Source organism: Centruroides sculpturatus, unplaced genomic scaffold, assembly GCF_000671375.1.
Source record: "Centruroides sculpturatus isolate CEXI.00-Female unplaced genomic scaffold, Cexi_2.0 scaffold282, whole genome shotgun sequence".
Taxonomy (NCBI): domain Eukaryota; kingdom Metazoa; phylum Arthropoda; class Arachnida; order Scorpiones; family Buthidae; genus Centruroides; species Centruroides sculpturatus.
Genome location: NW_019384528.1, coordinates 99,263 through 113,439, shown reverse-complemented (window position 1 = coordinate 113,439; position 14,177 = coordinate 99,263). Strand labels below are relative to the sequence as shown.

At 28.5% G+C, this 14,177-nt stretch overlaps 2 protein-coding genes across 4 annotated transcripts in view; one reads left to right on the top strand and one right to left on the bottom strand.

The window, feature by feature from the left end:
- Positions 1-252: 252 nt before the first annotated feature.
- On the top strand, positions 253-10,682 carry LOC111622920 (sushi, von Willebrand factor type A, EGF and pentraxin domain-containing protein 1-like). 3 transcript variants are annotated; one of them, XM_023365376.1, is made up of 16 exons: positions 253-622; positions 2,528-2,697; positions 2,789-3,034; positions 4,012-4,160; positions 4,232-4,508; positions 4,630-4,897; positions 4,996-5,212; positions 5,744-5,900; positions 6,489-6,542; positions 6,638-6,769; positions 7,704-7,820; positions 7,915-7,952; positions 8,762-8,860; positions 8,944-8,995; positions 9,790-10,253; positions 10,325-10,682. In XM_023365376.1, the coding sequence occupies exons 1-16, from the start codon at positions 288-290 to the stop codon at positions 10,634-10,636; spliced, it is 3,087 nt and encodes a 1,028-aa protein (XP_023221144.1). In that variant the 5' UTR covers positions 253-287; the 3' UTR covers positions 10,637-10,682. The 3 variants fall into 3 exon arrangements, with proteins under 3 accessions (XP_023221144.1, XP_023221146.1, XP_023221145.1); XM_023365378.1 differs by lacking the exon at positions 10,325-10,682 and having other exon boundaries at positions 9,790-9,889; positions 9,973-10,147; XM_023365377.1 differs by lacking the exon at positions 6,489-6,542.
- A 1,920-nt stretch (positions 10,683-12,602) lies between these two features.
- LOC111622925 (BTB/POZ domain-containing protein 2-like) overlaps positions 12,603-14,177 on the bottom strand; it is a 29,898-nt gene continuing 28,323 nt past the window's right edge. Inside the window, exon 3 of the mRNA XM_023365390.1 lies at positions 12,603-13,880. Coding sequence (XP_023221158.1) covers positions 12,812-13,880 — 1,069 coding nt within the window. The 3' untranslated portion in view covers positions 12,603-12,811. The remainder of the gene's footprint in view (positions 13,881-14,177) is intronic.

Below are 14,177 nucleotides of genomic sequence, written 5' to 3'. Positions count from 1 at the left end.
ATTTCACAAAAAAATTATTTAATTAATTAAATATTTGCCCAGATAATAAAATTTGTTGTATAAAATAAGTGTTATATTGAATATTTTCTCTACAATAGAAGTTATTGGAGCTGAAAATTGCGTTATACAAAATTAAAATTTTTAACATAATTACAAATAAAATGTTTGTTTAATTTTAAACATTTTAGAAAAATAAATGTTTTTATTCTTTAGAATTATTTTAAATTTAAATTTAAAATATAATTCCGAATTTTTACCGTATTTTCGAATCATTTACATTATTAATAATGGAAAGAAATATATTATTAATCTTTTCTATAATTCTACTAAATGTCTTTCAGTCTGTTGAATGTATTACAGAATTAGAAGAAAATTATAACCTTCTTCTTGTTTCAACAGAAACATATAGACAATTGGAAAACAAGATGAGTCCTACTGAAAACACAAACATTACCAAAAAATGGAATTTAAAATACCAAACTACTTCAAATGAATTAATAAGAGATTTAAATTCAACCATAATAAGTATTATGCCGAGAAACAGCGAATGGTATGTAAAAGATAAAGCATTTATATTGCAATTCCCTAGAAAAAATCTCAACTTGCATGAACCTAATTTCAGGTAAGCGAATTTTTACTTTAAATTTTAAATGAACCTATTAATTTTAATTAAAGTCGAAAATTGAATGAGAAATAACAGGAATTATAACAGTTAAGATTTTTGTATTCAATACTAAATGGATTCACTTTTCTCACTTCGCTCGTTTGTCCCAACAGTTTCTATTTTTGTTTTTTTCTTACTTTTTCGTGACAGGGAAACGTTCGTGATGATTTTAAGCCAGGTATTTTAAACTGTTAAGTAGTTTATATTCTAATAAAGTATGTTTTGCCAACCAGCGGCCGATTGGATAAAAAACAAAAAATAAACTGAACACTGTTAGTTCGCTCATTATCAACAGGCTAGCCCACCGTACAGTTTTCCAATTTAAATAAGGTACAGTTCTTTTTATAGAAAGTCTTTCCGGAAGACAGTCCCCTTAGCACAGTGGTTCCCAACCTTTTTTCATTAGCGTACCCCGTGACATGCCATATCTCTAGATTGTACCCCGTGACATGTCATATCTCTAGATTGTACCCCGTGACATGTCATATCTCTAGATTGTACCCCGTGACATGTCATATCTCTAGATTGTACCCCTCATTTAAGAAATTTAGTGAGTAACCGTATTGTTAATTTTACATATTGTAACTTTAAATTAAAGAAAAAAAAACTAAGAGAAAAAATGTATAATAAAGTTGTGATTGTTGCAAGGAACATTATTTATCTAATAATTTTTTAATACTATTAGTTTGTGATACATAATATATTATTTTTTCTGCCATAATAACTAACTTTTTTCTGTACCCCTAAAAAACCTATCGCGTACCCCTAGGGGTACGCGTACCACAGGTTGGGAATCGCTGCCTTAGCAGATCGTCCATTTGTTACGTTTCCGTATTCTATCAAACCAAACCTAATGTTTTCAAAATTCTGTTGTGGTTATTAATGGATTCGTTATGATATACCGCATTTACGGCATATAAGACATGACTTTTGTCCAAAACGAAAGCTAAAAAATCGTTCTACGTCTTATGTGTGAAGTTGCGATCTCTCACAGGCCAATAAGTTATCAAATTGCATATATCGGTATTCATAACTACCAGATATTTTGATTTATATGTTTGCTAATATCTAATTAGCTCTTGCATGTATTAATGTAGAATATTTGATAAATTATAACTGTAAACCACTTTCTTTGAACACCACTAAATAAAAGTAGGCCTATATATTCTAATTTTACTTCTAAACCAGAATACAGTAAAAATAATTTTGAGCCTAGTGTCAAAGATGCAGGATACCTTAAATACACTATTTTCTCCTAAATATTCTGCGCTGAAATGGAGAAGCGTCTTATATTTCGCAAAATACGGCAATATAAAATATAATTTTAAGCAATTTATAAGACAATAAAGAATAGGTGTTTTAAAAACTCTTTCCATCCTGTGGGCACTGGAATGCTCTTAATTTAATCCCGTCGTGAATTCCGTCAGACCCGCATTGACACGGCCGCGTGGTAAGGGACGAAATCCGACATATCTGAGACTGATCACTCTCTGAAAAATTTCAGATGTTTTTCGACTGTTGGTTTCAATGGCTTTAAAGAAGCAATAAGGCCGGATGGCCAAAGTAATTAAGGCTGGGGCATTCACCATTTTGGCCATCCGGCCGATTGCTTCTTTAAAACAATAGCTTCAATATCCAAAGCTTCTTTATATTTTTCTAAATGAGGGAACTGCCCTGTAATCATGATTAATTTGTCAGTTTAAACAATAGATAATAATGATATCTTATTTAAGTTGTAAGTTAATATTAATTTTATTATATATTTTTATTATTTAGCCGTTTGTATTTATTATTTAGCTGTTTAAATCAATTGAGAATAAATAAAATTTTAAAAAATTTTGATTTATTGATTATTTCTTCTAGAATTTTACCAGTTCCACCACGTTTTTTCGATCAACATACTTTCTATTCACGTTTTATTCGAAGCATAGTTAAGAGTAGTGAATGTATCTTTCTCTACAAAAACACTTGTGCCTTTACCCTAAAGACTAACGATAAATTGATCAAAAAAGTGATGCACATATTAATTGCTGGTACATTGTGTTATTCGCTTTATTATTTAGTTCGTAATACTCCGTTTCCAAAATCAAAATAACACGAATCACATTACAATTACTCTTTCAGCTGGAAATGATTGTAAAAGTCAACCGTGTCAAAATGGCGGAACTTGTAGACCCGAACCACATGGATATCAATGTATATGTAAAGTCGGTTTCAAAGGACAGTATTGCGAGGAGAATATAGACGACTGTTATCCAGATGCATGTCTGAATGGTGGCACGTGCGTAGATAAAGTTGATAATTTTGTTTGTATTTGTCCTCGAGGATTCACGGGAGTAAATTGTTACCAGCGAATTCCTTGTGCACCAAGTAAATTATTTTTTTTTTCTAATATTATCAACATTTCATATAAACTAAGATGGCATTTAGTAAAAAAAAAACAAACAAACGATACCACTGGATTTTAAACCGGATAATTAATTACACAGATATCACGTTATTTGGTATAAAGGTAGGAAGTTCAGCCGCTATCTCGTGTTTATTAATTATAAATAAATTAATTCATTTCTAATTATATTACTTTTCCAGCGGTTATAGAATACACTAATGGGAAAAGTATGATGATCGGTCAAATTTTGGGTTCTTTTTTTTCTGCATATCTCGACTTTTTGACAATGAAGGAACCCAAAAAGCCTGGAAGCATTCTTACAAAATTCTCTTTCTTTGTTTTACATTATTTCAGGACTGGTTAAAGCAAAAATTTTGAAACTTGACAGGATTATTTTTATATATGAAGTCTTGATGGTATTAAATTTAGGTGGTTAAAGGCCATGGGAATAAAAAGATAGAGGGAGGAGTCACATGTCTTAAGTCGAATGGAATAGGATTTATGAAAATTCTATTCATTATTGACATTTACAATATTTTTAAAAACTCACCTCTACCCTCAAAATGAAGCCTTTTGCATTTTTGTAATAATAATATAAAAATTATTTTGTAATAAAATCTCAAAAGGTGATGCTACACACAAACTTGGGCTATTATCATAGAGTTTTTTAAACTTGAACATTTTTTAATATAGATTTTTTCATGATTTAATAAATTACCATTCATAAACTTTCGTTATTAATAATATTTATAGAGTGGTTTAATTTAATTATATAGCATAAAATTATCAGATTTCTTGGTATCTTAACCTCCTGTTCAAGACCCCAGAAAGTGAAACAAGTGCTCTTGACAGCATTCTTTTGTAATTAAGAAGCCATAATTTAGCCCGATTAAAATCCTGCGGTATCGTTTGTTTATTTTACATATTAATTTATTCAAGATAATGTTTTACTCACTAGCTGGATGCTTAAACGGTGGGACATGTGATCTTGATGAAGTAGACTGCATCTGTCGAAGAGGATTTACGGGACAGTTTTGTGAAACTAATATAGATGACTGCGCAGCTGACCTCTGCCAAGTTAATGCTATGTGTTTTGATGGATTTTACGCAAGTTAAATTTTTATAATCTATAGATTATTGAAGTTTATAAGCATCTAAACGTTACAGAATTTATTTAGGACGTTAACTGTTGTTGCGACATTGATCATGTGGGAAAATATTGTAAAAACGAGAAAAGATGTAATAACGAATTATGCAATAATAGAGGAAAATGCATTGTAAGGAATAACACAGAAATATGCAGATGTTTAAAATTATATAAAGGCAAATATTGCGAAATAGAAATTAAAAATTGTTCAGTTAACCATTGTAAAAATGGAGGTTTGTGTGTGCCTGCATATCCGAAAAATATTTGTCGATGTCCGCCATCACATAAAGGAAACGATTGTTCAGAAGGTAGTTTAAAAGTGTTTTATTTCAATTAAGAATTCTAATCGTAGCGAAATAAATTGTCAATTAATTAGTAGTGTTTAAAAATGGATTTCTAAATCTGTAGTGATGATTTGTTTACTTTCAGAGAGATATTTCATGTACGCACTCAACTTTCAAAAAAATATTACTACCGAATATTCAATGGTAGTCAATAGCCGTTTACTTGAAGAAGTTACTTTTGCATTTTGGATGAAAGTTTCGACTCTTCAGCAAAGAGGAACGTTGTTTTCATATTCGTACTTAGATCCAATTAAATACCAAGATGAACTGCACGGGTTTGGCTTAAGCGATACTTCATACTTAAAGTTATATATGTTTGGAAAGAAATATCTTTTAGAAATTAAACCCAATACGTGAGCATTTAATATTTTCTATTTATATTTTTAGTAAAATCTTTTATATTAATTTACTTTGTACATATATTATCTTAAACAATGGGTACAAAATTTAGAAATTGGCATCATTTCGCGGTAACATGGAAGAGTGATTCTGGAGAAGCGTCAGTTTATTGGGATGGAAAACTAAATCGCATCATAAATAACGTGAGAAGAGGTAGACTTTTATGGAATGGTGTTCTAGTGCTTGGACAAGAACAAGTTGCACTCGGGGAAGTTTCCTTTATAGGACATTTTTCTAAAGCGGAAACATATTTAGGAAAGATAATTGAAGTAAATTTTACTTAATTCTCTTTATAATATTTTTATTTAAACTTTAATGAAAGAATGCATTCATCAAGAAACGTCCCGTGAATTTATGTATTGTAGGAATTATCAAAAATAATTAACATCACTGTGAATTTGAATCCTGTTTATAACTTAGCATAGCATATATAGTACTGGTTAGAGATTAATGGATTAGGTCTATTCATACAGGACATAATTATGTATGACCTTAAATATTATGTAGTCTTAATATGTGTCTTACATTAACGCTACTCTATATTTAGAGCATTTAGAGGAAATTTAGAGTACTGATATTTTAAATACTAGAGAGGTTGCGGCCNCTAGGTTGCGACCGAAGTTTTCATCTGTAAAACGTGAACGTCGAACGTCGAGCGCCGCTTACAAGATAGCGGCGCTCGACGTTCGACGTTCACGTTTTACAGATGAAAACTTCGGCCGCAACCTCTCTATTAATAGCTTAAATATGTTGGTATTCAATCAGTCCGTACTGTTTTTAGTTTAAAATTTCATTTCTAGTTTAATGTGTGGGATATTGCTTTGTCGTCATCGTCGATAAAAGATATGTATCAGACATGTACTTTAGGCCTAATTGGAAATGTTATTGCTTGGGATCTATTTAGAGATCATCTTCATGGTTCTGTACAAATTGAAGACAATGTCAGAATATGTTCAGGTAAATACTCCTGTTTTTGTTTATTTTGAAATATATTTGACTTATATGAATTTAAATATTTATAATCTACATTTTCAATTACTTTAATCGTATTTCTACTAGTATTTTACATTTATTTTACAATTTTGATCGTTCTATTTTCTAATATATTCAACTATTATAGATATGCCTAACAATAGTTTCATAATACACAAATTAAAATTAATAAATACATGAAAAAAACAGTAAATATTTCACCGACTTTATTATATTTAATATAAAAATAAAAAAAACATATTTTCGGATTTTTAAATTTTTCGAAGATACAGGGTGATCATAACTAAAATAATAGCAATCTAAAAACAACAAAATTTGGTACGGTGATATTTCAGGACATGTGGAAGACAGCCAATAACCCAGGAACGACCCTTTACAGTAGGTCTACTTATAATAAATTTGTAATATAATAAATCCGACCTAAAACATCGTAAGAAATTCTAAGAATTTAATGTGAAACATAGGTGAAAATGGTACAAGTGATAGGTGAAAATGGTACAAGTGAAGTTGGTTTTACTATTTATCTTCATAGATTATATTTAATGCTTTCAGGAACTGGTTTTTGTAAAAATAACTGCTTCTGTTACAGTCAATCGATGCTGACATGTAAGCTATATTAAGCATAATTTGATTTTAATGATACATTTCCGTAAAAATAAAAACCAAAAGTCGTTGTAACATAAATTAACTGAATTGTATAGATGAACAGTGCGGAAAAGATATCGGCACTTGTAATCCCAGTCCGTGCAAGAATAAAGCGCAATGTGTATTTGATAATGGTATTTCTCAATGCGATTGTCCTGAAGGATTCAGAGGAGTATTGTGCCAATATGGTAAGCAATATAACATGATATAAAAACTTTACTTTTATATAAGAGTATATGAAAGGTTTTAAATATCATTAATAAATTGTATTTAGTGCACGCGCATTTTTTGAGGTAAGCACATCAAAAAGTTTGGATTATTATTAAAATTGGTATTCTGTGTAATTTTGTAAGAAAAAGATAATGTATATATAATGATGCTTCGTAAAAAATAGTGAAGTATCATAAAGCAGTGGCAATATATGGTAAAATAAAATAAAATAAATTTCGAAATGCACAGAATTTCAGCAAATGAATACAGTATACGTATAATCAAAAATAAAAGTTTCGCGAAAGTCATTGGGTAATATAGTCAATTTGTTTTAGCACATTACCTTGAAAAAGTCACATAAATTAATAGCAGTACGTGTTTACTTGTATTTCGTCGTGTACATCTTTCTCAGGATTGTATGGATTGATGGGAAAAGGCAACGCAACACAAGGGAAGTCTGCAAAGGGCAGTTCTCTCTTGTGTTGCGTTGGTCTTCCAAGTAGGACTTTCTATGGGAAACTGGTCTCTATTTAGGCATTAAACATTAAGAAAACTCGAAACACCACGTGGTTTATCGCGTTTTCTTCGCGTGTCTAACCCGCGGGCACGTGGTGAGGCACGAACTAATGACCAGTGTTTAGTGGATTTACTTTTTCAGAGGGAAATGTTTTGAATAATATATATTATAAATGCTACAATGCACTTTCAATTATTTTATAATTTTTATTTTCTTATTTCTTCTAAAAACTTTAGGCAATATCATTAATTTGTTCAACAACCGAATAGGAATCGCTCATTTTATTAACGTTACAAACAGTTATATTTATACAAATATAAGTTTGGCTTTAGTTATATTTATAATTTTAAAATAAACATAATAATTTTTTTACAAAATCAAATTCTTATTTTTAGATATAGATGAATGTATAGAGAATAGGCATAAATGTTCTCATTTATGTCAAAATACACTTGGGTCTTACAAATGTTATTGTCCCTTAGATAAGAAAATGTTTCGTAGTAAGTGCATCGGTAAGTATTCGATATTTGATTTCAATACATTTGAATATGGATGATTTATGTAAATATATTGTGACAAATTTACTGATTATAACAAATTTTCCAGATAAACAAAAATGCGTAGTTGATGGCACAATTTATTCAGTAAGTAATTTTATAATACAGTATAAATAAATTGTTATTTTTAAACTTAGAAAATTTATTCAAAAAAATATTTTCTGTAGCAAACAATGCATAAAATGTATCCTTAAATGTTGTCCTTTTTATGCACATCACGAATTATAATTAATTAAAGACACATTTTATGTATTATGTTACAGAAAATTTTTTTATTATTAATTTTCTAAGTTTAAATTCTTATTGTACTGGCAAGTATTTTATATTAATTGTTATTTCGAATAAATACGATCAATTTGATTTAAATCGTATCCGTTTAAAAAGAGAGATCAAAGCAATTAAAATTTCATAAAACGAGATTCCTTTATTGCTATCAATTTAACATGATTTAGATGTTATTTTACAGTAACATAAAATAATTTCGAAATGCCAAGAAAAAGTACAGAATCTCATTAAATAGCTAAATATTTTACTGAAAAGTAACGTTTAATAACTTAATAAAACTTAATAACTTTAAATATCCAATATTTTACAGTATAAATGAGTAGAAGTTTCTAATACTTCTGATATTTTGTTACGAACAACACAACAGAATCGATAGAAGGATCTAATTTTTTTAAAGTTTGCTCTTAAAAACATAAATTATTCTATAATTTAGACTTACTTAAAAGTATATAAATATGTGTAATTTATTTTTAATAGTATACTGATAAAAGCTGTAGTATTGAATATGTTATTTATAGTTTTATAGTCAGTTTTTTATGTTTTAATATCAAAAGAAATNACTATTTAATTCTTATTTTTTATAAATTACAGTTTTTATTTTTATTTTTAAGCCTGGAAATAGTTGGATTAAAAATTGTCAAAACTGTAAATGTAACAATGGAACTATCGCCTGCCATAAATTATGCGATAACGAAGACTCTTGTAGAGAAGTGAATGAAATTTTCTTTGAATAAAATTATTTGTAATTAATTTTACTTATTATTAAACAAAAATATTAAAACGTATAATATAGGGCGAAATGCTGAGTTTAGATATGAATGGATGTTGTGATAAATGCTTTAAAGGTAAAAATTTTATATTTATTTTCATATAATGTTTTCTTATACTGTATACATAGTATATTAAAGTATGTAAACTAAGCAATTTGTAAAAATAATAATATATTAAGTAATATATTAAATAATAAAGTATTATTGTTTTAGTTAGACTATTAGTAATGACTTATTCATATACGAGTAGAAGGGTCATGATTATATTAACAGTTCTAAATTAAGCAATAAGTAGACATTTACATAAAGTAACATTAAAATGATATTTTAATTCTTTATCTAAGAAGAATTGTGAAAATTCTGATGCCAGTCTATATGACTGCTTCAATTTTGTGTTACAAGATTAATTTCAATTGGATCTTCATATATAGTCGATAAATGAACAACGTTTAAATAATAGTCTAATATTGTAAACTGGTCTTCATAATTATCAAAAATAATCATTGGAATAGAATGTAGACAATACCAAGTTTTTATGTAACAGTAATTATTTCTTAATTATATTTAAAATGAACTTTTCAATATGCTAACTATACGTATAACAGCTTTATGACATAGTTTTTCAAATGTTTTACTCAGTTTTTAAAAATACAATAATTATTTAGGTTATACAGTATTTATTATATGAAAGAGAAACAATATTTACATGGCTTTATACAACATCATATTGCATGTTATATAATTCTGTTTAATAAACTCCGAAATATACGCTTAATATTTAATATCTAAAATGTAATTTGATTTTTTAAAAGTATTGTTGATATTTTATTTTATTTGAAGTTTATTTATAAAAGTATTTATTTGTGTAGTTTCTAACTGCACTTTAAACAACGGAGAAGTAATCACTATGGATGGATATTCGCATAGATTTGCAGGAATATGTCGATATGCCTTAGTTGACGATTGCATGTATGGTACATTCAGTATCAGATATGAAGATGCGGAAGTGGGAAGTGTTAATAAAACTTACTTTATCTATAATAATTGTGTAGAAGTAAAAATTACGGAGAACGGAGATGTTTTCGTCGATGGATTTCTAACTGATGTTCCTTTCACTAACAGCACTACAGTACAAATAAAAAATGACGATGCAAATTCTCTCTTAATCAGAATTAGCCAAGGAATATCAGTTACGTGGTATTCCACCGTTAGTATTAAGATTTCTGTTCCAATAATTCATAAGAGCAGAGTGTGTGGACTGTGTGGTAACTTTAATGAAGACGCCGATGATGATATTATGTATGTAAATTACATCGAAAGTAGATTAGTTATGGTAAGCAAAATAAATTTCTAGTTATATTATTTCATATTATCTCTAAATATTTTCATATTACATTATTGCAGGCTTCAGATCATGAAAAAATAAGATGTAAAGTAATGCCAGTGGTAGATTTTCCAGCTCCTCCTATTGAATTCCATTCTACTCCTTTTATTTATGACGACTATTTATCGCATTTTAATGATACCGATTTCAATGAAATCGAAGATAATACTACAGTAGATTTTCTAACTACATTTAGCTATAATACCGAAACTAATACGAATATTTATCCTATATATACAACGGAAAGCTCTGCATTTACATCCAAGAGTCATCTTTTGATACTATTATTAATTTTAATTATTAAAAATGAATTATATTTATTATTACATTGATTTGTATTATATATAATATTTAAAGAACATCTCAATTATAAATAAAAATTATATCCATTAATTAAATTGAGGAAATTTCTGTTGAAATTTTATAAAGAAACGTTTTATTTTAACAATGTGAGATCTGGAAAATAAGCATTATCATGTAATCATGCATGAACCTATACAAAATATATCATAGGATGTTATTTTTCAAATAATAAATTAGTCCATATAACGAATTAACGAAGTTAAGGCGTTAGTAGTAGGCTAACGCCTTAACTACTAATGCAATTAAGACGTTAGCCTAATGCTCTTGGGGACATGGGATCGAGTCCGGGCTAGCAACTCTCCAGAAATCTTTCATAGGAAGTGTTGCGGATATGTCGAGCGCCGTCCCTCATCACCTGGCTCCATTGTGAGCTTAGCAAAACTTACGATGACTGGGAGAAAAAGGCTTTCTTAACCTATTCTTAACCTATCAGCACTCACGGCTGATTTGAGGGTGCAAATTGTGGTAAGTATAGAATTTTAAAAATTCATGCGACCAGTCTTGTACGAATTTTAGTTTTATTTTTGCCTGTTAAAATACTGTTTTCTTCTTTGAATAAAATTACGATCTGCAGCGATGATTAAGTCGTATGAATAACCTCTTCAACAACCCATTAATCGAGTTATTAGTATCAAAATGTCAAAATAATCAAATTTTTACAAAATTAGCTTATTTCACAATGATACAAAAAGTGAGTGTCAAAAATCAAAGTGACTTTAAAGTTGCCAGAAAAATATGCATGTACTGTACGTAGATATGACATTATAAATAGGAAAATTAATTCTGTCTGTAAAAGAAGGTAATTTTATTTAATATTACGTTCACACTGAAAAAATATTTCAGATATTGCATGATGCCTACATTGCTATTAGCCACAGCGGCAGAAACTCATGGAAAAACAATTAAGTATGAAATATTAAAATATTACAAGGGAGATGACCTTAATTTATTTGAACTTATGTGAAATCTGTCAGAAAAAAACAGAATGTTTCTTTCATATGAAAAAGATCTAACCATGCTGATTTCCAAAAACCATGCTATTGATACTACATAGTGGCGAATAACGAAGAAAAAAACAGTTAATTCCAAAATAGAAAAAAATATATGAAATATGTCTAAAACAAGGAAAATTGCATTGTCTAATCTTAAAAACTAAGAACAACTAATGTTGTGACACAGTAAGGATTCGTATATCAGATGTAGACAGAGCTTGCAGTAATGGAAAAAATATTTTAGGTGTCGTTGTTGCAATTGAAGATAAAAATCTTCACAAACGGTACTAAATATGGCATATTAAATCTATTATATTCCAGAAACCAATTTACTGTTTGTAAAGAAAACTTCATTTCTGTTGGGGATATACTGAATGCAGAAATTTCGCTCACAGTATGTACAAGAAAGATATCAATTTCTGGAGGCCAAGACTATAGTCGATGCTTCTGCAAATTTGGTTGAAAATCTAATAGATATAAATGCTATAAAAAAAATTATATAATTCTAAATGTCATCAAAATTTTAATTGCTCGAATGAATAAATTAATCAATATTTATCAGGCTGCGCAGCCATTTTACTCATTATTCATAATGGCTGGGCATTATAAACAATGTCCTATTAAATACTTTGTCCATAACGTGTATAAAAAAAATTTTTTTTTAATTTGTTTATTGATCCACTTGTACGAAAATTCGTCTGTTATTTTTTTATAATTTATTGTTATGTATGACAAAACATCTAAAAGTTTAAATAAACAAGGAAATACTTTCAAAACCATTGCAACTTAAATGGCTTTATGACTACGACCTTACATAAGATATCAATTTTGATGTTATTCAATATAGAAAAGAGAAATCAATTTAAAAACACGCATTTATTAAACTTAATTTTATTAATAAATGACAATAATATTTATCTAAAAAAGTTGTTAAAAGTTTTCAGTGCTTAACAGATACATCCTTTGTTCCCAGTTCTTAGAAAACATTTCATTAATACAAGTATAAACAGTATTTCTGCGAAAGGTAGTATCATTTCGCCATCCATTAAAATTTTAACGCGACGACTCTTAGTTTGAGAAATGCTGTTATAGATACATTTTTCACTTTCATTAATATAATAACCACCAATAAATGGCTTTTGAAATCGATATCTATAAATCGATGAAGCAAAGAATTTCTTGAAAATGGCAATTAGTTTTCTTCAAATAAGTAACTCCTAAATATGATAAATTGTATAACTTATCGCATAAAATCGATTCACCGCACATAACTATTGGATCATCACTTTTAATCTTGATGTAATAGTAATTCCATTTTTTCATTAATAATGGCTCAAACAACCTCATTTCATAAATATCATGCAATGGATTATTTGAATCATTTTCGCTATTTATGATTTTGGCGTATTCGACAAGCTTATAAGATTCGCTGGAGCTAGCAATATAAAGTTGAGGCTGAATTTTTATAGAATTTTTCATACACACAGTGAAGCCTTTTAGTAAAATATCATTCCAGGATGGTATGATACAGCACTTGATCCTCAGTTTTTCAGTTTTTTTTATCTTGTCGATTGATGAAAAACAGATTTGATTGAATCTCAACCTGTATAAAGTATTTGGTTTCACAGAGCCTATTCTGTTATTTTTTTCAGTATTGCACCAATTTGGAAGATCGGTAAATTGTTCGGGATTAGATAAGTGCATTGCAATCTGCATGATCTCTTCTGATTTAATTATTCCACTTCTTGCAGGGCTTCCAAATAACTGATTATGTGTCATAGTTAGAAATCTTATGTGAGGCAGAATAGGGTCCATAATTTTTCTCAAATTTTCTGGGCAATTTGTTTTATTTAGTCGACGAATCTCTTCTTTAACCCATTTTGTTATAGCTACAAAAAGAAACAATTCGTCGGGAATATTAAGAAAGTCGAAAGATATTATTTTTTGTATCGTTTTTGAAGAAGATCTTAAGAAATTTTGAGATTCTAATACTTTTACGGTATCCATTTTTATAATGTTTCCACATTTATTGTCAAATATATCGTCATTCATTTGAATTGCTATGTCGTAGGCCACACAAACATTCTCAGAACTGAGTTTGGCTATTGCTATTTCTCGAGAAAGTTGCATGAGTTCGACTATGGAATACTTGTTTGCCACATAGAACAATTTGATGGCATCGTCGAATTCGTCAGTTTCAAGTTTTTCTGTATAGACGTAGCTAATAAACAAGAATTGTTTTTAACAAAAGATAAAGTAAAGGATAAAAATGATAAAGAAATAATCTAATAGTTATCTCCACTAATAAAATGTGAATAATTTCTTAGCATTAAACTTATGTGTAAAAGTTACATATCAAATTATAATAAGTATTTGAATTAATTTAAATTAATATTGTTTAATGAATTTAAGTTAAATTAATTAAATTAAAAATATAAAATAACAAATCTGATTACCGTATTTCGTCAATTAAACCTTGAAGGGTTTAAAAATTAAATAAGATTCTTACAACGTACGT